Below are 24412 nucleotides of genomic sequence, written 5' to 3'. Positions count from 1 at the left end.
CCATCTGGTTTGTTTTATGATTTATCAATAGTTCATCTTCATGATCAGATCTCATGATGTGATGCACTTTAGATGCAGTTAACACACATTTTACTGATTACTGCTAGTTAATAGATAACTTGAAGAAGGTGTTATGAAATCATTAAAGATAAATTGGATCTCATAAATCTTGACAATACATTTGTCTATTCTTAATAAATAATAAACTGAATATCCAAATCAATGAACAACAGTACATTAAATTTAATAGCATCTTGAGAAATTGTCTAATCTATTTGATTTTAGGTACTTTTTCAATTTTAGGACAATCATTTTTAGATTAGCCTAATGTTTAACAACCAAACCTGCAATGGTTTAACAGCTCATGTATAAACCTTTTGATGTTTGCTTCCTATTTTAATATATTTTAGAGTGAGGTTTTGTTGTATTCTGTTTTTACATTTAAGTTTACAGTTTATACATGCTTCCAGCAATCAAATCTTAGTTCTTGCTCGAACTACATTTACAAGCATCAGTATTTTGTCATATTAAGACTACACTCTCAAAAATAAAGATTCCGAAAGTGTTTTCACAGTCATGCCATACAAGGACCATTTTTAGTCTTCCAAAGAACCTCTCAGTGAGCAGTTCTTAAAAGAACAACTTTTTCTTAATGGAAAGGTTCCATGGGTGTTAAAGGTTCTTCATGGAACCATCGATGCAAATAAAGAACGTTTAGTTTTAAGAGTGTATCACAGTCGTGCCTCAGGAGGGCAGTGGAGAGCTCTGTTTGTCAATGAATAATACGGAAACAAAAACCATTATAATATCTAAAATTTCAGCTTATCTTCAAATATCCTTTGTGAAAAATGTAACATTACTTCTGTTTGAGGCCTTATAGATGATTAATATATTGCTAGAATTATTTCTTACAGATTTATTGGTCAAAATATATATTCTCTTTAGACTTTATAAAATGTTGATTTTTTCACCAATGTGTTTTTGAAATAAAAATATAGAAATCTTATTTGATCTTATCTAAAATAACTAAAACTGAAACTGAAAAATGACAAAGACATTAAAATTACTTCAAAATTGAAAAGAAAAAGTTTTAGTAACAAAACATTTAAAATGAAATGTAAATATTCAAATATTCAAAATTTTAAATGAAATATAAACATTAAAATTAATCCAGAATGTGAACAATAATAATAATATTAATATATCAATGAATTGTTTGTACAAGCATTCAATAGGTTTACTAGTATTTTTTTTTTTTTTTAAATAAATTATAGAGTAATTATAGTATTATTGATTTCTTTTAATCCAAATCAGGCTGCCAACCCAAAATTTTACTTATAATACGTATAATATTTATTTACCTTTTCCATACTTGAAAATAACAGAATCTTTGGGCTCCGTCGCCCTGGTAACCACCACCTGTCAGCCTCGCGCGAAAACTCTTCCGCAGGGGCTTATGGGAACTCGAGGCCAGAGCAGGAGCGACCGCCCTTTTTCCGACGAGCGGAGGAAAAACAGCACATTGATCGATTCAGGCCTCCAACGAGTAGAACCTATTGCACTAAACATCAGAGCGTCACCCGGGGTAAGTTCTTGGGAGCGTTAGACACCCGGCGTCACTCATTATTTAGCCGAAAGGGAATCTGTCTGATTAAAAGAGCATTTTAATGCGCGATTTGATGACGTAACGACAATGGTCCAGAAAACAAATGGCGAATGCGTTAGCATCATCCACAGGCCCTGGGTGCGAGTAACATGAAGTTGACTGGCACACATTGCTGCTTTTGCCGTTTGTATATTTTCTGTAGGACGGCTGGGCTGTTGAAGTAGGTGGCTTTTGCAGCAGTTTGACCCGCTGGGTGTAAAGCAGCCCGTCTTGCATAAAGAAGCTCCCTGTAGAAATGCGCGCTTATTCGGCATGCTGCTGCTTAAAAATGCCCGCTACTCTATGGATCTGTTGGCATATGGGCCATTACAAAGTATGTGCCTAATTTATCTGAAAGCATTGTCTGTGTTAAATGACACACGCTAGTGAAAGTTTGTAGAAGAATATGTTGGCTGTCAAAATGCATTGACATTTAATATTTTAATATTGTAGATGTCTACCCACTTAGAAGAGCTGAGCAATTGTAACTGCTTTTTGGTATCAATAAGTCACATGCATCTTTTGTGTAGTATAATATACATATTATACATACATAATTTTCTGACTCCGTCATGTCTGTTTGTTTCTTAATAGTACTTGCATGCGCAGGGAAAGGGCTGAGCCATGTCTGTTGATGGAGATGTTGACTATGGGCATGAGTTTCCAGCCCATTACAAAGTGATGCTTGACAAACTGAATGAGCAGCGTCAGCTGGATCAGTTCACAGACATCACTCTTATCGTAGATGGTAAGGTTTCTGGCCTTTGTACCTCCAAATCTAACATCTTTCTGAATTATGCAAAATATTATACTGTAGAATAAACAGTTGCACATATTTGGTGGTGTTGATGATTGTGGTTACTTTAACAGGACATCAGTTTAGGGCCCACAAAGCTGTTCTAGCTGCCTGCAGTCAGTTTTTCCACAAATTCTTCCAGGACTTCACTCAAGAGCCTCTAGTGGAGATTGAAGGTACCTAACAATACATACAGCAGCATGGAACCAAAAACTGTTATATATTATTACAGTGTAGCCTTTTTATCCTGGATAATGTCTGTATATCTGTTTAAACTGGAAGCACCTGTTTGCAACACAGTTGACTTTTCTGCTTGGTGGCATTTTTTAAAATAGCGGATAATAGATATACCACAGTTTCCTTGGGTCCTAGAATCTGACCCAAATCCCATCTTACCTGTGTGTACTGTGTGCTTGATAAAATTAGACCCAAGTTTGACCCAGCTAGACCTGAAAAAAAAAAAAAACACACAAAAAAAACGCAATGTCTACACAGCCTGAACCTTTGCACATCAGTGGTTTTTGACTGGGTATGACACAGACCATAATCAGAGATGACAAATAACAAACATGCTCAGTGTAGATTTAAAAGTATGCCCATTTTTCTAATTTCTATCATATTTCTTCATGAAATTCATTTCTTCTATGCTTCCTCATGACATTTACATTATCTACAGTATGTTTAATCCCATTTTGTCAAATAATGTAGCCTATATTTTAAAATTCAAGTTGTCAAAAAATGTGGGCGAATGTTTTGGTGCGGCTGCCTGCACCAGTTTTCCGGAGGGTGTGGCCATTTACACACAGCATCACAGATTGACAGAGAAGACGGAGGATAATGCATTGGTCATAGAGCTATTGATATGAATTGTTTCAAATAATATTGTTAAACACCCAAACCTAATAATGGAAAGTTGGCTTGAATTCACATCTCATCAGGTCCATTCGGTAAAAGTACATTTGTATTATAATTACAAGAGGCTACCAATATCATTCCTGAAACGTGTCTTTGGCTCTAATCAAAGTTTTAAACCTGACCCACTTAAATCAGACCTCAGGTTTTTGTATCCAAGTTGATAGCAGTTAAAACTACAAGTTGACACATTTCTGCTGTTGCATTTTATGTTCTCCCAGCACTAATAGTAATCTAAAAAATACTTAAAATATTATATGCTCAATAATATACTTTACTGCAATATTTTTGTTGCAATGAATAGGTGTAAGCAACACTGCCTTCCGCCATCTAATGGAGTTCACTTATACAGCTACGTTAGCTGTGAATGGTCAGGAAGAAGTCATTGATGTCTGGAGAGCTGCAGAGTACCTTCAAATGCAGGAGGCGATCAAAGCCTTGAACAACAGGTTTCTCATTATTGTACATTTTCTTTTGCCTGGTTTTATCCTGAAGTTGATTTTTAACTTATGTTTCTTCTTCCATCTAGAGAATGGTACCACTTCAATAAACTCCTCCCAGGCCTTGACTGGAAAGAGCAAGGCTAAGAAGAGGAAGATTGCAGAGACCTCCAATGTGATCACTGAGACTCTTCCTTCAGTGGAGACTGAATCTGTTGAAATTGAAGTGGAGGTTGGCGAGGAGCATATTGAGGTGGAGGAAAGCGGCCTGGTGGAAGTAGTGGATGCTGCCAGGAGTTCCACCGGACCCTCATCGGATGACTCTGCCTTGGCCTTATTGGCTGACATCACCAGCAAGTACCAGCAGGGTAAGCAAACGCTCCATGTGATGAAAAATGAAGAAGATGAGACAGTAGTGATGCAGGAAGAGGCTGTGATGGCCTCCAAGACCCTGGAGAATATTGAAGTGGTGGAGGTTCAGATCTCTCAGCTGGACAACCTTTTCCGTTGTGACAAGTGCGACCGCTGCTTCAAACTCTACTACCACCTCAAACAGCACATGAAGACTCACACCGCTTCTCCAGATAGGGGCTTTGTCTGCAGACACTGCGGCAAAACATACGCTCGCGAAGGAGCCCTTAAACAGCACCTGAGTAATTACCATTTTGATGCAGAGGAACAATCCCGACGGCAGAAAAAGAAAGTGCATGTTTGCGAGTACTGTGAAAAGCAGTTTGATCATTTTGGACACTTCAAAGAGCATTTAAGGAAGCACACAGGTGTGTGGGTGAGATATTGTGAGGTTAAATGCATTTTAACAAATGTATTCAAGTTTAATCTCTAATCAGCTTTTCATTTATTCATGTATGTGTAGGTGAGAAACCCTTTGAGTGCCCAGAGTGCCATGAACGTTTTGCCAGGAACAGTACACTGAAGTGCCACATGTCAGCGTGTCAAAATGGCGCTGGAGCCAAAAAAGGGAGAAAGAAGCTCTATGAATGCCAGGTTGGTTTTAGCCAGTAACATATTATCCAAACATGCAGTTTTAATCACTAATAAGGCTAAAAAAATAAATTTAGAAAAATTGCTATTGTAATCTTAAAATGCAATATATTGCATTCAATGCAATATTTATGTTTTTTTTTAAAGCTCCAGATTTTATGTGCTTGTCTGTAGGGGTTCAAAACAGGTATTTTTAGGCCCTGTTTACAATTGGTATTAAGATTTTTTTTGGATCTGATAACAAGTAGACAATGGAGCCGCATTCCCATTTACACCTAGGCCTGTATTCACAAAACATCTTAAGTCTAAAAGTAGCACATAACTCGCTGATTTAGGAGAAAACCTTTATAATAATTGGCGTGTCAGTACTAAATTAAGGACTCCTAAATTATTGCTCTAAGAGTGTTTCACAAAGCGTTTTAACACTAAAACTAGCTCCGGAGTAAGCAAAGAGGACTGCTAAGTTACTAAGACCAAGCCACAAACTATCCTAAAATGGCTGTTGCCTGCAGTCTGCCTTAGAATATAAACATTTTAGAAACATTTGACGATAATGAGCTTTTAAAATGGTATCAGCTTTGGTTTTAGAGGTTATGCCAACTCCAAATTTTCCTTTGATTATATCCTTGTTTTCAATAACCAGCTGAACAAGAAGTAACAGCTGTTCTTGTGTCCAGTTTGGTTTTCTTTTACATTTGCATGCCTTTCTATCAGCTATGATTGTTCTACTCTGTTAATTAAAAGGCTGTTTATATGTTTATGTGTTTATATTCACTAATTATGAGAAGCATGTAAGAGGCTGACAATTAGCTGAACATATACTTGTTTAATAAGTGACACAGGGCCTGCATTTTAAAATCTTTATTTGAATGTGGCAATTAGCAGGTTTTTTTTTTTTAAACCTTTATTTAAATATAGCAACATAATATTGCAGTCTTTCTATGAATAAATCTCTGACAGAGACTATTGGCCAATCACTGTGGGCATAGTCAGTAAGCAAGCTGACATCATCCATAGCAACGAGGTCAACCGTGCCCTTACTCTTAGCTTAAACTTCCCTCTGTTCCTTAGTAAAATTTGAACAGGTTTTAAGAGAAAACCCTTAGCTAAAAACTTTAACTGCTATTTAGGAGAACTCTAAGTGGTAAGATAAAATGTTTTGTGAATACGGGCCCTGGTGTTTTAAATCCAACTCTTTGTCCACTTTCAACCACTTCTGCCCTTTTGAGGGGAGGGTCTATGGGCAAGAGTATGTATGGGCTGTTTCTGATCTTTCAATCTAGTATTTCGAAATATGCCTGCGCAATTTACATAAGAATGCAAAAGGAGACAACAGAAAATGATTAGAAGAGCAGCAGCTTTCGTTTCTGCTATGATAGCTACAAAACTGTTGAACGCTGTGGGTTTGTTTTAGACATTTTTTCGCCTTCACGTCCTGTAATGTTATAGAATTAGGTCAGTAGGCAGAGAGGAGGTGGTCTTTTGTGGCTGTTCGAACGCATTTGATCATGCTACATTACGAGACCAATCTGATTGAATGCATTTGACTACCTCATACATATATATGTATGTATATGTATGTATCATTTTCAAACGCCAAAGCATCAGGCTTCATTTTTGACAGAATACTTCAGGCTTGTTCTCTTTTGTTGAAAACTGTGGGTTTATAAGCGTTGTCATTTTAAGTTTGGGAAGATGGTTGCAGTCTATTGCGATCCCAAAAACTGAAAATAAATTGATTTAATTAAATGCAGTTTGAAAATCACACTAAGCCATAATTGCAGTATCAGTTTTATTTTGCTTATTCGTGCAGCCCTACTCACTTATCTTTTTCACTTCTCAGGTCTGTAGCAGTGTTTTCAATAGTTGGGAGCATTTCAAGGACCATTTGGTGACACACACGGGTGAGAAACCCAACCACTGCACCATCTGCGATCAGTGGTTCACGCAACATAGAGACCTCCACACTCATCTGCAAGAACTCCACGGCATACAGGAGAAGGTTATTGTCACAGAGGAGGTCATGATTTCAGACCCAACCACGGTCTTGGCTGTGGCGGAGGGAGAGGAGAGGGTGATCCTGGAGGACGGCATGCATGTGGAGCATGTCACTGTGGAGCCGGTGGACATTGTTGCTGTTGAGGAGACTCTCATAGTGGAGGAAGAGACACTGCTACAGCCTTCTCAGACTGTGGGTGGGGCAGAAGAGACAATGGTTTTACAAGTAGATGGCGAGAGACTGAAAGAACAAGCAATGGAAATCCAAATAGCACAGGTGACTGTTGCAGAACCAGCAGACTGTGAAGTTAAACAAGAGGCAGTGGACAGTCCGAAAGAAGAAAAGACCGCAAATGTATGAAAGGCCTCCCCTGTGCATGGACATTTTGAGTATGAATTAGGAAGGTGATCTAGGCCTTTTCTCCTTTCCTACCACATTAATATTATACAGTAAGCTTTGCTTTTCACTTCTCAGAAAGCCGTGTCTCTATAAATCTGATCACAGGTTCAGTCATGCTTTTAATGTATGTTGTGGATAAGAATAGTAAGAGATGTAATTATTACATGAAAAGTGCACGTCGCTAAGACTGTTTCGGGGGTGAAATGAATTAATTTTTTTAAGTTATCTTTGTATGTATGTTTATAGTTTGTGTAAGAAGTTTATTTTCATAAAAGAATTAAAAGGCAAAATGTGTCTCCAGATAATCAAGAGACTGCATGTATGCAGTTCTGTATTTGAGCTTCAGTCAATGCTGAAATACAATGGTCTGCACCATTCATTCTAGTGAATTTGCTGTTCATCTGTACAGAGCAATAAAATAATGTATAAAATATTTGTCACAGGTTTTAACCCTGATGTGGCACTCTGAGCCTGTTTTCAGTAGCAGTGTTTTATGTGAACAGGAAATTAAGTGTAATTGGGATATGCAGCAACTCGTTAGTGCTGAAGAGGGCATGGGTTAAATCAGACCTTTTCAAACGGAGGTGCTTTGACCGCCTCTAAAGGCAGTGGCCCACTATGGGGCCTCTTAAAAACTTATCAGAGGGCTGCAGGATGAGTAAAATTGTTTCTCATCATCAGTGTAGTTAATGTCAATATTATTATTAATATATTACAACAATTTAATTCAAAATGTTTAAGCATCCCATTATAATTATTATTCATATTTCTTTTAAAAAATGGAAATATATAGCTGTCTTTATATTTTGCAAGGCGGTGGCTGTGTTTACAGTTTAGTGGAATTAGAAATTTGAAAACCACTAGTTTATATTATTATAATCACTGTTACTAAATTGATACATTGATAATGGATTATAATCAGGACCACGGATAGTTTCAAAGGTAATTAATATTTGAGTTTATGTTGTGTTTAATTTGTTAAATTTTTTTTTCAAAATTGTGTATTTTTTTGCAAAACTCAACTGACATTAATATATTTTTTCTATTTTGGGAATGTCCTAATAGCCTATTGGTTTAAGAAACCCCTTTGTCCCACCTCCGAGCTGTGATTGGTTAACAGAGCTGTCCGTCATTTGACCTCCCTTTTGCTGTGACGGTGCACGGAGTCCTCGCGCATCACATTCAGGCTGTGAGCCTGTGACACCCAGTTAAAACAAGCTGAATGATCCCGCTACGGATGCGCACAATATTTTAAAGGTAAGGATATTTACCCTTATCGATTCTCATCACCTTGAGAGGTTAAAAGCATGATCAATTCATGTTTGCCTACAAGTTGTTTACAAGGCATATAGATATCATTTGTTCAGATATCAGAAAACAAATCTTGATGCTGATGTATCTGGCGTTACTGCCCAGCAGCGGTTGTTATGGAAGACTGTAAACTACAATTCATCTTTGTCGCAGATACGAGCATCGTCTCATTAAAAATGTGGCTGGTTTTATAATCACTCATAATTATATTTTACAGAGCTCATATATGTAGACACCAACGTAGGTTTTGTTGTCACCTTTAGTGACTTGGAATGGGTTTTAAATAAAGATTTACCCTTGCAGAATGTTTTTTAATTAATTTAATTAAATTAATTAATATAATATTTCATATTATGTACTATTACTAATATCTGTGTAAAAATATGCATTATATATATTTTTTTACCAACCTTTATGACTGAACATTTATAAAGCTAGACAAACTGATTCAAACTCCTCTGATAAAATGGCATTTGTAATTAACATGATTTTAGTCTTGCATTTGTGAATTTGTGGGGGTCTAGTCTACAGAGGCTCTGGTGTTAATAATAAGGCAGCATTAGTGTTTGAAAAGTGCAGGTGTGTGAATCTCCAGGCCTGAATGAATAGAGCTGCATGATCCCAAATGGCTCCTGAATAGAAGTATTAATTTACTGAGAATATTGTAATTTGTGATATTGAATGATCCTTTGTAGTTTCTCACGGATTGATGTCAACTTTTGTTCAGGCTCCTTTGATGACTCCTTAGATGACATGAAACATGGTTTTAGGTCTGAGATTAAAGCTGCTTTGATGGGTTGGGAATACATTAACAGGGCACAATGCAACGGAAGCATCCTTTTTTTTTTTTTTTTTTTTTGTGGTTTCATCGCTCTTTTTTTTCTTAAAAATCCAAACATCAGCTGAACCTTAATTATTACTCATTGATATGGACACATTCAGACATGTATCAAAATCTGAATATATGTTCTGAAGCATGTGTGATGCTTGTGGTTTTGTGCATTTTTATTGCAGCTATGTAGAATTAATCACATCATTTAGAAAGAGACAGTAACCAGTTAATCATTTTATCATGTATAGTAGAGCCTCTTCAAAATATGTATGTTTATTGTCATCCACACATATTTATATTAGATTTAATTGTATTTTTAATTTAATAATACATTTTATAATACTCACCCTCAAGTTGTTCCAAACCAGTATGAGTTTCTTTCTTCTGCTAAACACAGAAGATATTTTGAAGAATGTGGGTATCCAAACACTTCAAAGTAGCCATTGACTTCAATAGTGTGGAAAAAATACTATGGAGGTCACATTCTTTAAAATATCTTTTGTGTTCAACAAAAGAAAGCAATTCATACAGGTTAGGAATGACGTGCCATTTATCAAAATAGTAATCATATTTAATAATTGTGTGGCTGATCTGATAGTAAAAAATCTAATTTGTAATACATGATGGAAATTCCAGATTGGAACCTCTGGCCCCCTATTGTCCCTGATCTTTTCACTCCTGATCTCTCTTTCCCCTCTCTGTCCATGTGTCTCAATCAAAACACACTCAGGAGGGCTTTGTGTAGCTGTGCCTATGAGTCTGAAATTGCATACTGAGGTACTACATTTGATTTGGAACTTACTTCACAGCCGTTAAATAAGGATGTTCTATATATTATGAATATAAACTGGATGTATCATTTATGTTGTCAATGTCATTTGACTTATGGTGTCAGTTGCGTCAACACCTTTTCTGTGGCCTCGTGGGATAGTAAGTATCCAATGAATGCACATTTTAGAATCTCACTAGAATTAGAAGGTCATCCTGATACTTTTTGGCAAATATTATATGAAAACTATGCATTAAGTGCCTGCATTTTGGACCCAGAGGTTTTACTAGCTTGAACCCTGTACCTTTTTATTACAGGGGCCACTGATATCCCATGTGTTTAGTGTTTATCTTGTGTGTATATCAGGGCTGGATCAGTAGAAATGGCCCCTGTGGACAATGCTTAGTCAATGCTTTTTTCCTATGGGGTGTGAAAAGAGTCACACAGTTGATGTAAGTACCACATTCGAAATCCTGCCCATGAGACTCAGGCTAATAGTGCTGTGTACCAGAAAGGAGCTAAATGATGAGCTATATGCTTTTTTTTTTCCAGTAATTGATATCAAAGTTGGGGGTTTTAAAATTCGATTTTCCAGGTAAAAATACTTTAAAAGAGATAGTTCTTTGAATCATTCTGTCATGTCACAAACATGTGAGATGAGATTAAAAAAAAAAAAAAAAAAAAAAATATATATATATATATATTCATGAGAAACTTTGATTTTGGGTGCTGTGCCTTGGTAAACAGAGCATGTGAAGTGTGAAGGTCAAATATCTGCATCTGTATATTTACATCTGTAGATTATTTGTTCTTCCTACCATATAACAATCAGTTTATCAATCAGTATTCAGGTAAAAAATGGTTAAAAAGAATTGCAGTCAGTAAGATTTTTTTTTTTTTACTTTCCAAAAACATTAGTTTCCGTCCATTCAAATAAATGCTGTTCTACTGAATTTTCTATTCGTCAAGAAATCCTGAAAATTAAGGTTTTCGCAAAAATATTAGGCATTGGTGATAAATATTTTTTGAGCAGCAAATCAGCATATTATAATGATTTCTGAAGGATCATGTGACACTGAAGACTGGAGTAGTGATTCTGGAATAAATTACATTTAAAATTAAAATAAAATAGAAACGTTATTTTTAATACAAATATTATTTTACAGTATTATTGATCAAATAAATGCAGCCTTGATGAGCATAGATACTTCTTTCGAATACATCATTCAAAAAAATCTTACAGACTACAAAACCTTTTGAACGGTAGTGTATTTCTCATTCAGGGTAGTTGAAATAAAATGTTGTTGTGCGTATAAACCGGCAGCCTTTGATTGCTCAGTGCTGACGCCGGCAGAAGTAAGCTCTTGTTTTGTGTAAGTGAATGAAGGGGGATTAAATCTGCTTCTCAGAAAGATCTGCTGATTGCGTATAAGACGGTTCGGGTTCTCATTCAATTGTCAAATCACTGATCCTTTATGGCGGTTACTCAAACAAGTAGAGAAATCTACAATACACATGCACAATGTGATTTTCTCTCTTTTTTTATTCCAAAACTTTAACACTTGATTGTTAAAACGTTTTTAATGCATGATCTGCTCCAAAGCACTTTGAACAGATCTGATTGGTTTAGCTATATTTCTGAAATGCTGATGCTTGAAAGTTAAAACAAAAGAATACAGTTTGGGTCTATTACAGTCAGTGTCAAAGAACACTGTTGAAAACCAAACGTAGCAGCTTATATCAGCATCACTGCTTGCCTCCACCTGCAAAAACACATTGTCACACTTAAAGGTGTCTGTGCAGGTGCAATACTCAACAGTCCTGTGCAGTTCAACACACCTGGTGTTCTGTGATTTAAAAAAAAACAACAACATAAATTTATAGTCTAAAAGTATAATGTTATGAACTACATTTTTACACTTTCTGAAAATGGATATAAAAGGGTCCCTGAAAAACAGTTGCTTTCTGAATAATTTAATAATTAGAATACTGTTCAAAAGTTTGGGGTCTTTAAGATACAATTATGATTATAGAAATATTATTACAATTTGAAATTAGTTTTTTTTTTTTATTACCGTAATGGCAAAGCTGAATTTTCAGCAGCCATTTCTCCAGTCTTCAGTGTCACATGATCATTCAGGAATCATTTGAATTGAATTGATCACTTGAATATGTGAGTTGATATTCTGTTATTTCCTTGTGAGGCGTGCAGTGCTTGTTTTATGTGTGCTGTTAGCGCTCCGTGGCTCTAGAGAGTGAGGTGATGGCACTCTGTGTTCTTATATTCTGCTCTGTTGGGACATTGTTAAAGGAACTACATCAGCAAACTTATCTAATTGCGTCCTAAAACACACACAGATGCACGTAATGATTTCAGTCATATTTGCAGTTAGACGTTTAATTTAGTTCAGATGTAATACTTGTGTAAATAACTGAAATTGTTTAATACTGCAAATGCATCAAATTTGCCACAAAATAAATTTGCATCCTGTTTTAGACAAGCTAAATTACAAAAAAAAAAAAAAACAGCTAAGAGTTTACCTTACGAAAAGGTGAGTTAAGTACAGGATAAAGGCAGTGTCATGGTAGTGATATATTTTTTTTGTCTCTCTCTCTCACCAGGTAAATAGGAATGCATTAGTTTAGTCCCTATGTTTAAATTGGAGACTTAAGGGATACTAAAAAGGCATGGATTAGGATCTCTGTACAAGCTAATCCCAGAAAGAAGACTGTAGAGTGAGTCAGAAGCACCAAAGAAACACACAGAGCTGAACAAATGAAAGGGAGTGTCTGTTTTTCATGTGGGACCCCCATTTCTGAATGACCAACCAGGCGAAGATGTTAAATGAGAGAAAGCACCGTACATGAAGCCAGGCCCAGCGAGAGCAACGTGGAGCCTTGTTATAGCAACCAGTCTACAATCACAGCCTTCATCGTTCTCAACGCTGATCCGCAGTCCTTTTTTATCGCTGAGACAACGCACCAATTAAATCAGGCATATCTGATGAGGTTCAGGGAGATGCAGGACTGAGGGGAAAGAACAGCACTGTCCCCCGGGCCACTTGGGTGAAGCAGACAACCCTAAACATATACTCTTTTGTACTTGGATATGTGTAAGCTTGAGTTGAGATGTGGCAATAATGAGCTAATTTGGAAAGCTGACGCAGACGTACAGGACAACATGTGAAGGTGAGAAAGGAACGTCCATTCATGTCTGAATGCTTTTGTAATGAAAAACTCTATGTCCCTATGTTGTGCATTTATTTTATTAAAGTGCATTTATAAAATGATTACTATTTATTACAATTATTTTTTAGAAATATAAAGCATGCTGTATATTTTATTAATAAATATTTGTTTGTATGTAGAGAATTTTTTATTATTGTATATAATAATTTTTCATTTTCTTTGTATACAATTAATTATGAATAACAAATATGTGTGTGTGTATATATATATATTTCAATAATATATTTTAAATTATCGTAAATATTGTTATAATTTTTCTTCTTTTATTAAAATAATAATATATAAACTACAATTTTAAGATTTTAAAATATTATTAAAATAATAATTATTATTCAGAATGTTACTGTTTTTTATTATTATATATTATATAATTTGCTCCTTGATAAATGATGGATTTGTTTATAGGCAGGGGTAAAAAAGCAAATGTATCTTTTTCCTTTAACTTTTCCTCTGTTGTAATTGTGTATCATTTCATGCCTTCAGGTGGTGCCTTAGTTCCAGGTCTCCTGCCATGAGCTAAGCCCCCCAGTGGCCTGTGGCAGGATGACTGCTGTCTACCCGGCTGGGGGGGGCTCCGTTGGGGTCTCAGAAGTGGCCACGGGTCCCCAGCGTTATGCCCGATGGAGCCGACAAGACAGCTCTGACATCTGCACGGACGATGAGGGGACCCAGCCGCGCCGCCTCACCCCACTGGAGAAGCTCAATCTGGACATGTGCCAAGATGAGAAGATGGTGAAAGAGCTCACCGTGGGCCGCCGCATCGGCTTCTACAAGATTCGTGGCGAGATCGGCTGTGGAAACTTTTCCCATGTTAAGCTGGGCATCCATGCTCTGACAAAAGGTACGTGTCAGTTAAGAGCCTCTGAACTGAATTCTGTGTAATTGGACATATTCTTCGACTTTACTGAGCGGTTGTCCCCACAAGCTACAGTAGGAGGCTAAAATATTGATATATTTATTTTGGAGCAGCTTACTGACACTAGAGCAGAGCTGATCGGGGAGAACGGGGGTGCGCTCACTCTATTGGTTAGTAGGACTGCCACTCAAGGCTGGCAGTCATGCATATGTTCTGGAACAGAGTAATGTCGCGTCCACATCGCAACGTCTCAAATCGCGATTTCGATTAATCGCACAGTCCTAGTAGGAATGCAGATGTCCCTCAGACAAAAGAATATGAATGTTTTCTGAATGAGAAACTGAAGGTAACTGAAACTTTATGTTGTCATCCACAGACAAAGTAGCCATCAAGATCTTGGATAAAACCAAGCTTGATCAGAAGACCCAAAGGCTGCTGTCCCGGGAGATATCAAGCATGGAAACGCTGCACCATCCAAATATCATCCGTCTGTATGAGGTGGTGGAGACGCTGACCCGTCTGCACCTGGTCATGGAGTACGCAAGCGGAGGAGAGCTCTACACGAAGATCAGCACAGAGGGGAAGCTCTCCGACATCGACAGCAAGATTGTCTTCTCTCAGGTGCTCTCAGCTGTGAAGCATATGGTGAGATGTACATGATGCAAATGAATAGAATTCAATGAGGGAAATCTGTTATAATTGTGGACTAAATGTTTACAGGGTACAAACATATTCTTATGAATCTTCTGTTTTCCCTGACCTTTCAAATTTGGCAGATTTAAGCCATTTCATGCCAGTTTACTTTTTCAGTTTTTCTATAACATACATATTTGTATAACACATACATGAAGGTCAGTGACACATGCCCATTTTTTTCGTCAGAATTTATTCAGAAACACAACATAATACAATGAAAATATAGTTAATTCACACAGTGATCTATGATCATGTCTGAACTGCATCTGTATATATCTTATAGGATATGTAAGATGTTATACGTACAAATTTTCATCTTATAATTTTTTTATTAGGTTGTTAAATTAGTTGTTGATTAGATTGAAGTCTTTGAAAATGAAAATTTTAAAATTTTAAAATGTTAAAATATTGAATATATTTTAATGTAATTAATATTATAGTTAATTATTGTTTACTTTTTAAAATATTGCATTAATAAATATGTTAACTGTTGTAAAAAACTATTTTAGGTCAAATATTTAGTATATAAAAATATTTTGAATATAATTAATATTATAATTAATAATTATTTACTTTTTTTCAGTGTTGTAACATGACTAAAATGTAAAATGAACCTTATATATAAACAAAATAAAAAAACACTTCAATAAAAACAATAATTAACCTTATATATAAATAATGACATAATATGATAATAATAGTATAGTTATAGTTAAAATGGCTGGTACAAATGCCCTGATATTGTAAAGAAAAAGCCTCAAAAAAAATACAGATCATACACAGAAAACTTTAGTACATAGTTTGTCATTTTAAAAAATATTAAATAATATTAAACAAATATATTTTAACACACACACTCACAAATAAGAATTTTTACCCAGTTAAATCTGTTTAGAAACATTGTTATTCAAAATATCTGTATATTTAGTAGTTAATAGTAGTTTATCTTTCTCATTTTGCAGCATGACAATAACATCGTTCACAGAGACCTGAAAGCAGAAAATGTTTTTTACACCTGTAGCACCTGTGTTAAAGTCGGAGACTTCGGCTTCAGCACCGTCACCCGCCGCAACGAGACTCTCAACACCTTCTGCGGTTCTCCCCCTTACGCCGCTCCTGAGCTCTTTAGGGATGAGCACTACATAGGTGCTTGTGTGGACATCTGGGCACTGGGGGTCATGCTCTTCTTCATGGTGACTGGAACCATGCCCTTCCGTTCTGAAACGGTGGCCAAGCTAAAGCGCTGCATCTTGGATGGGACATACACAATGCCTACTTGGGTGCCGGAACCTTGCCAGAAACTGATCCAGGGCATCCTGCAACCCCAGCCGTCTGATCGCTACACCGTAGAGCAGATGATGGGTTGTGAGTGGCTGCTGCCGGTGGAGTTTCCAAAAGCCATGGAGCCCTTCAAACTGGAACCGCTCCATCTGGCTGAGTCTAAGCCGGGGGAGCTTGAAGAGCATGAGGTAGAGGTGAGGAACGCCCTGGAGGCTTTTGGCATCACCGCAGACCACATTCGTAACAACCAGGGCAAAGACTGCAGGAGCTCCATCACTGGAGTCTATCGAATCCTCTTACACCGCTCACATAAACGACAAGCGATGGAGAGCATGCCAGTTGTTACTCACATAGTGAATGGAACTGATGCTAAAAAGGAGCGTCTGAAGACATACAAGAGCCTTAGGCATACATCTAAACTCTGCATCATTCTGTGATGCTCGGAAAACATATACATAAATAATGGTCAGCTCACAGAAGCTATGGTTCAGGTAGTTATATTTGATATACCTCTTTTGTTATCTTTTTTCACTTGAAAATGAGATCAGTGCCTCTAATTAAAGTAGTCCATGAATGAATGGAAAGTATGAGCATTTGCAAATAAGTGAGTGAAAGACTTTGGTCTTAGTGTCATGGATGTCAGATGTCGTAAATGTATTTAATGAATGTAATAAAGTGCTTTGGACTGCATTGTTTCAGACATTCCCTTTGCAATATAATTCACAATAATTTACCACAAATGTTCTAAATCTAAATCAAATACATCTCATATTCAAAAAGAGACCTGGGGGAAAACGGTGTAAAACAAGAATTGTGAAAAAATAATAGATATTTCAAGTCACAAATTTAGTGAATACAGTTTTATTAGGCTATGTCAAATTAGATGCAAGTCTTTGAATATTAACATGTAAAATATTAAAGTAGTATAAATACTTTTTACATATAATTAATAATTATTATTTGATTACTTGTTTGAATGTTGCACTGTGTACAAAAATAACAATTTATGAATTATAATGCACACAAGTTTCAACTTCATTTTTGTTTTATAATCAAGTGATTTATTGTAAGGTTTTTTTATTTTTAATTATTTTTATTTTTTATTTTTTAATTTAAAGTTACAATAACATTTTCACGAAGTCTTCCTAAAGTAGCCTACAGATGCATAAATGGCGTATTCGAGGCATGACATTTAACACTACAACTCCCAGAAAGCCTTTCGCAGAAGACGTGCACGCACTGACGCGCCCATACGTGATGACGCAATTTTTGCCTCGTTGGAGGGTGATTTCATCAGGAACGGGACAAAGAGCGAAGACAGTTTCCATTTGTTGTCTATGTCAACGTATGTTATTTAGGTACAAGATCATCAGAGGTAAGGGTTTATTTAAAGCATTTTACACGCTTCTCGACTTTGCCTTCCTCAGCAAAAATTCGCAATTCTTACTGTAACTGTAGAGCTGTCAAATGCCAGAACTGTCACATGCTTTACCAAATACTTTAATTCCTATAATATATTCAATTTATCATAATTCCACTGTCCTGTTCTGTTTTTTACTATTATTAATAGCGTTGTTATTAGCGTTATTAGTGTCATTATCAATAAATCTGTTAAATTCTGCGATACATATTGTCACTGTGATGAATATTTAGCAAATCGGAACACATAACCAAATCAGATTCAAATTTTACCTGTATCTTTTTTTTTTTTTTTTTACTAGTAACATTATTATCTGCACTGTGCTTTGTCATCATGTTATAGTAGTATTTCCTGGTTTAATGGGTTTTGAAACTATTTGTCACACAGTATAACCATTTTATGTTTGCGATTGTGACTTCTTGTTAATGCTGTGAAGTTGTTCGTTGTTTTTTGTGGTGTTGTGTTTAAGACGGAAACGCAGTCACATGATGAGTGGGCGGGGTCTGAACTTGATCGAGCTGTCAGTGCGCAGCGTCGCTGCGGATCTGCCCTGTTTCATATAGTCTTATTTGATTTCTGCTTCTCTAAAGCACTGTCAGATGTCAGTTTGCGAGGATATGGAGAACACAGACCTGCTTGGTCTAATCTTCCCAGATGAAGACCCAGGATCCTGTGATCTGTTCCTCACAGAGGCGAACAACTTGCTGGATGATTTGCTTTCAGAGCAAGATGTATGAAACCTTCACGTCCATTGATCTAAATCTAAAAATAATTTCTATTTTCATGTTTTTGTCACGTAGAAGTTATAATATAGTCTAGTATGATACGAAAACCGATAAAAATGAAATGCAACTGCTCCTTTTATAGTATTATGAAATATATTGATTAGATACATATGCTTTTGTCTTTTCAAATGCTGCATGGAGTGCATTTATATAATATTAATATATTATATATTTGTAAAAAAAAATATGATAAAAACAAGTTTATCGTTTTAATTTATATATAATATTATTAATAATAAAAATAATTCTTGCAAAATACAGAAGATGCTTTTATTCTTGCAAATGCTGAATGAAATGTGCTCATACAATAGTAATATTAATATAATAACAAATATTGCTGTACATGATAGATAGATAAATTTTGTTAACAATTAAAATAATTTGTTTTAGATATTATTATTAAAGTAATAGTAACATAATTTAATATAATAATATAATAACATTATATATAATATTAATATTTATTGTTGTGCATCATAGATAAATAGATAGACAGTCAGACAGACTTTGTTGCAAATTAAAAACATGAATTGTTAACAATTATATACATTTATTTTGAATAATAATAATAAATAACTCAACAGAAATTGCTGTACAGTGTGTAGATTAAATAGACAGACAAACAAAGAAATGCTTTTATTGTTGCAGATGCTGAGTGCAATGGATACAGAGGACTTTCTCAGCAGTCTTCTGGGGGAGGAAGAGGACGGCCTGACTATAAACTGCTTGTCTCAGTCTCCTCACGGCAGTGACAGCGGCATCTCTGAGGACACCACCCCTCCATACTGCCAGAGTCCACCTGACAGCAGTGAGACAGACACCGTCCCCAGCCCAGGCGTCGAGCCTCTGCTTTATTCTGAATATGTGACAGAGAGCTACGAGGCCCAGGTGGTGCAGACAGACCACTGTTACACCCTGCCACAGGGCACAGATGCCCTGCTGAGTGTCCGATCAGAGAATCCCGAGTCTGATGTCTTCATAGATGTAGGTAAGGTCATGCTGTGGTGTGTAGAGACATATGAAATATTCTTTTTTTTTTTTTTTCTTCAAATGGTTTATTCAAGTGTCCCATCATACGTTTGATTATCTTCCTGTCAGATGATTTAGATGATAGTATGGAAGATGACTTCTCCCCCGAGCTGCCCTGCTCACTCACGATCGAAGACTCCACACAGAGCAGCAAACCAGACAACCAGGTACATTTCAAATGATTTTAAGAAACCAGCAAATAGTTACCATGACAACTAAGATCAGATATAATGTGCAGATTTTGTCTCCAGTTCCAGTTCAAAGAGATTGTTTTGACTGATGAGGAGAGGAGACTTCTAACAAAAGAAGGTGCAACCATTCCAACTCATATGCCTCTTACAAAGGTAAGAGAAATGGTTTCTGATTAATGGTGCTTTCATGTTGATGTTTTGCAACAAATTTTGAAATGTTAAATTAAATCGTAACATGATAGTGTTAGCTAAAATGCTGTGTGCCTTTAGGCAGAAGAACGGACCCTGAAGAGGGTGAGGAGAAAGATCCGGAATAAGCAGTCTGCTCAGGAGAGTCGCAAGAAGAAGAAAGTTTACGTTGATGGCCTAGAGAACAGGTTAGTGTGAGAGAGAGACACTATGACAATCATAATGTTTCGTAAAATACAGGAAGCACTTAACACTTAACTATGAAGCTAATGCACAATATACTGTGTATTCAGTGTTTGTAACTGTTGTAGTTCAGTTGATACTTCAGCTATTATTAATTCAATGAGTAAGGTTTCAGGAATGAATTATATATATATTGTGCAAACCAAAGATGCAGCACTATATTGTTTTTGTGATTTACACTACCGTTCAAAAGATTGGGATTAGTAAGATTTTTAAATATTTTTGAAAAGTGTCTTATGTAAAAAACAGTAATATTGTAAAATATTATTACAATTTAAAATAACTGTTTTTCTATTTTTGTTATGTTGTAAAATGTTATTTATTTCTGTGGCGCAAAGCTGAATTTTCAGCCTTCAAGTCTTTAGTGTGACATGACCCTTCTGAAATCGTTTTTTTTTGTTTTTTTTTTTTCTCCAGGATTTTTTTGATGAATAGAAAGTTCAAAACAGCAATTATTTGAAATGGAAAACTTTTGTAAAATTATAAATGACTTAACTGTCACTTTTGAGCAATTTAATGCTATATCAAAGTATTAATTTCCTTAAAAAATCTTTTGAACGATAGTGTGAATTTGAATACTATTTGTAAATTACTTAACTAGTTTTAAGTAATTGAAATAATATTTTGCATATCCATAGAGTTGCGATCTGCACTGCTCACAACCAGGAATTACAGAAGAAAGTTGAGATGCTGCAGAAACAAAACATGTAAGCCTTCATCGTGTGTTTTCATCATCAGTAGCATTACATAATTTTAGTGAAGATTGTAATGATACTTAATTGCTACTAACAACAATTGTTGGTTTTCTATATAAAGATCCCTTATTGAACAGCTAAGAAAACTGCAGGCTATGGTGAAAATGTCCACGATGAAAACCACCACAACTAGCACTTGTATTATGGTGAGTATTTAGCCACTATAGAATTTAATCTTTCAGTGGGGTTGTAGTTCTTTTGAGTTGGTTTTCTTTGAACACGTATTTATTGGTCATAAATGAAATATGATGCACTAATGTAATCTTTCACCAGCATGTAATGTAACCTTGGTGTCTTGCATAAATACAATGGCAGTTTAATGTGTTTCCTGACCTTCTCTGTTGTCACTTTTTCAGGTGTTCCTGCTTTCTTTCTGTCTGATCATTTTCCCCTCAGTCAATCCTTTTGGCAGCAGCAATCAGAAAGATCTGTATACATCATCTACAGGTGTCTGTACAGGTGACACAACATCTAACTAATATGCCAACAAACACACTTCCTTATAATTTCAAAATTCTTGATGCTAATTTAATAAGGATAACTAATATGCTAATAATATGTTCATATCAATAACTAATATGCCAACAAACACACTTCCTTATTTAAAAAAATTTTTTTTTAAAAATAAGTTAAATAGTTAATATAAATGTAATATTTAAATTGCATTAAAATTAGTAGCATGTTCCCTTTAAATATTTCTCAAACAAACAAACACTGATTAAGGTTATACACAAATAGTCTAGTAAGTGTCAATAAAAAAGCAGTAAAATAAATATAAACATAAAAGATGCAAGCTTCTTGTTTTTTTTTTTTTCATATCTAGGAGCAAAAATAGCGTTATTTTACTGTAATTTATATACTACCGGTATTATAAATTTTGTTAATATTTTGAAATAGATTTTATTTTTTATATTTTGTTTGTATGTTAATTTTATATAAAGTAAATTTTTTATAAGATTTTTTTTTTTGTAATTTTTTATTAGTATGTTTTTAAATATGTCTGTATAGTAAAAAAAAAGTTAAGTTAAAAAAAAACCTACATAAAATATTGAATTACAAAAAGGTAAAAAAAAATATATATATATATATTATATGATTTTTTTTTTTTCCCCCATCAGTTTTCGACCCAAGTACTGGTGCTTTATGCGTAATTAAAAAACATGGTTGTCCCCTGCTTCTAGGAATGTCCCGAGCCCTGCGGTCTTATCCCGCTGTCCTGAAAGACGACATTATATCCACGTCTGCTAAAGAAGTGCCAGATCAGGATGTCCTCCTCATGGCCACTGTAGAGAATAACCAGGTGCTGCTGTCTGGGGGTCAGAACCACACACCTGACTACCAGCGGGTCGAGCAGTCTGACTCTGAGTCTGGTGTCAACAACAACTCATCTGCTGACTTCCCAACTCCTGACCAGTCAGATCTCAAAGCGGACGGATCTCTCTCAGAGTCCCACAGGAACTCAGCAGCAGTCTACGACAGCCAGAGCAAAACCAAGGAGAGCTGGATGGAACAGAAACCCACGTCAGTTATAATACAACAGCACCGATCTGATGAAATGTAGGAGACCATCTAAAACAAAACTTGCTTTGTTTTAGATGAAAAATTCAGAATAGCCATTTTTACTTCATTGTAGCATCACATTCTGACCCTTTTCCCTTCATTTTTATTTTTTACATGGATCTACTGTCATGCTATAATAGCACTTTTTTTAATAATAGCAGCCATTTTTAGGATATTATTGTCCTATTCATCTGCACAAATGATGTTTGGAAACGTGAAGGAGTCATATTGTTTTGAACTCCGCATTGCGTCCACATTGAGTTTTAGTACATTCAGGAAATGTATTCATTTGTCTGTATTACTTGAGACATTTTTGGTCTTTTGGGCATCTAGTAAAATATAATTTCCCTTTTTTAGTAAGGGAGCCACATGCTTAAAGAGATTCCACTACTGAAAAATGGCCAGTCCTAATGATATGGGAGTGTATTTAGAAAAGGGAAAAGCTTTTAAATAATTTTTTTTATCTGTTTAATTTTTTTTTTTTTTGCTTGTGCATTATTTGTGACTTAGAACCCCTTCTGTTAAACCGCTGTAAATTAATCATTAAATGTACCTTTTAGAGGGGGCATAGTGTTGCACATATCCATGCAAATAAAAAAAAAAAATGTTTATGTTTATATATGTATATACATATGAAAAAAATGTAATGATCTGCTCTGTCAGAGAAGCATTTTTATGTTATTTTTTATGTTATTTTGTTTGTTTCTTAAAAGACTTATTTTTATTGCAGTCTTTTTTATTGATTTCTTTCATTCTTTGGTCATACGATGCACTGATGTATCTGTAAACTTGGAATGTTCATAAACTGTTTATTTCTGTCCTGATCATGTTATAATTAATAAAAAATGATGTTTACTATAAAAAATGCATTTTTTGCCGTTTATCACAATGAAAATTGATATAAAGAAATGATGAATGAACAATAAAATAATAATAATAATAACACTAGAAATTATGCATATAATGGCACTAATTTCAAAACAATAGGATATTTAGAAAGTGATCTATGTAAGTCTAAACCTTGAAACTAGGTCAGTCTTCTGTACATGTCCGAGCATGTTATCACAGTCAGACTTGTCCTTTTCAGGCTGACAGAAAGAAACGCAAATCCACACAAAGTAACCTATAAAAAACACACAATGATCCTGTTTTACTGTAATGCAAATGCACTAGCTATCTATTTTTGACACATACGAAAAAAACGTCATAACCTCAAAAAAAGCACATTATGTATATACAAGTAGATACTGATAAAACGCTGATAAATATTTTTTTCTTATTTCCTTGTTGTACCTGCAGATAGCGCCACAACATCTAGAACCACTGTGCTATCATTAGTTCTGCACAGTTGGCTATCAATACATCTATTGATATAATGCCACTTTCGATCATCAGTTGCACTGTGTTTTACTGCGGTATCGTGTATCAGTACCCTGCTGGTTTGATTTCAGATGCATGAATTTATGGAGTGTTTTAACGTGAGCAAATATTCATCCCTGCTATTTGAGATGATGAGCAAGTGCATCTTTTGTATCTGCAGGGCGTGATGCACTCGGCCAGTTGTGCACAGCCTCTAGATGGCGCTAGAAAGCGTAATATCAATCATAAACCCCTAATCTCGGTGCTTTTAAATAATATTGACGCATTAGTTATTACATGATTTGGCATATTAGGAGAAACGTCTCTAAAAGTTGCAAGTAAACATAGATCATGTCATATCTACTCTACCCTGCTGTAAAGGTCTCCCAAACGATTAAAATGGTCTTCAGACTACTCTACCATCCTATCTCAAATTGCCTATAACCCCTTTAAAACCAGGCTGGGAGACCTGTTAAGACCAACTAAATAGTCTGGTCAGCAAGCTGCTGCAGACAGAATTACAGAATTTACAATAGTGTAGACCAGTTTGAACAAGACTTGATGTTGTAGTCTGATATGTGCAGCTATGCTGTTTGGAGATGTTACTGAATAATTAATTAATCTCTATTCACAGGAATAACACTGTTCACCGTTTTAGACGTGGTATTAAGAGCTAAACACGCCTGAGGTGGAG

At 35.5% G+C, this 24412-nt stretch overlaps 3 protein-coding genes across 6 annotated transcripts; all 3 read left to right on the top strand.

The window, feature by feature from the left end:
- The first annotated feature begins 1428 nt into the window (after positions 1 to 1428).
- Positions 1429 to 7643, top strand: LOC109095238 (zinc finger protein 131-like). Of its 4 annotated transcripts, none has more exons than XM_042762465.1 (7): positions 1429 to 1585; positions 2255 to 2393; positions 2516 to 2617; positions 3658 to 3803; positions 3885 to 4572; positions 4668 to 4798; positions 6639 to 7643. In XM_042762465.1, exons 2-7 carry the CDS (start codon positions 2270 to 2272, stop codon positions 7152 to 7154), a joined length of 1707 nt encoding a protein of 568 aa, XP_042618399.1. In that variant the 5' UTR covers positions 1429 to 1585; positions 2255 to 2269; the 3' UTR covers positions 7155 to 7643. The 4 variants fall into 4 exon arrangements, with proteins under 4 accessions (XP_042618399.1, XP_042618397.1, XP_042618400.1 ...); XM_042762463.1 differs by having other exon boundaries at positions 2240 to 2393; XM_042762466.1 differs by lacking the exon at positions 1429 to 1585 and adding an exon at positions 1630 to 1979.
- Positions 7644 to 7780: 137 nt separating this feature from the next.
- Positions 7781 to 16995, top strand: LOC109095242 (serine/threonine-protein kinase NIM1-like). Its single transcript, XM_042762467.1, has 5 exons — positions 7781 to 8450; positions 12728 to 13294; positions 13838 to 14195; positions 14587 to 14855; positions 15869 to 16995. Exons 3-5 carry the CDS (start codon positions 13898 to 13900, stop codon positions 16622 to 16624), a joined length of 1323 nt encoding a protein of 440 aa, XP_042618401.1. The 5' UTR covers positions 7781 to 8450; positions 12728 to 13294; positions 13838 to 13897; the 3' UTR covers positions 16625 to 16995.
- Positions 16996 to 17414: 419 nt separating this feature from the next.
- LOC109095240 (cyclic AMP-responsive element-binding protein 3-like protein 3) lies at positions 17415 to 23224 on the top strand. Its single transcript, XM_019108929.2, has 10 exons — positions 17415 to 17562; positions 18198 to 18338; positions 19041 to 19380; positions 19491 to 19588; positions 19673 to 19765; positions 19883 to 19989; positions 20683 to 20751; positions 20861 to 20945; positions 21156 to 21246; positions 21981 to 23224. The coding sequence occupies exons 2-10, from the start codon at positions 18207 to 18209 to the stop codon at positions 22358 to 22360; spliced, it is 1395 nt and encodes a 464-aa protein (XP_018964474.2). The 5' UTR covers positions 17415 to 17562; positions 18198 to 18206; the 3' UTR covers positions 22361 to 23224.
- Positions 23225 to 24412: the final 1188 nt, after the last annotated feature.

The sequence above is a fragment of the Cyprinus carpio genome, chromosome A8 (assembly GCF_018340385.1).
Source record: "Cyprinus carpio isolate SPL01 chromosome A8, ASM1834038v1, whole genome shotgun sequence".
Lineage (NCBI taxonomy): Eukaryota > Metazoa > Chordata > Actinopteri > Cypriniformes > Cyprinidae > Cyprinus > Cyprinus carpio.
Note: the sequence above shows the minus strand (reverse complement) of the source record. Positions and strands in the feature narration are given on the sequence as shown.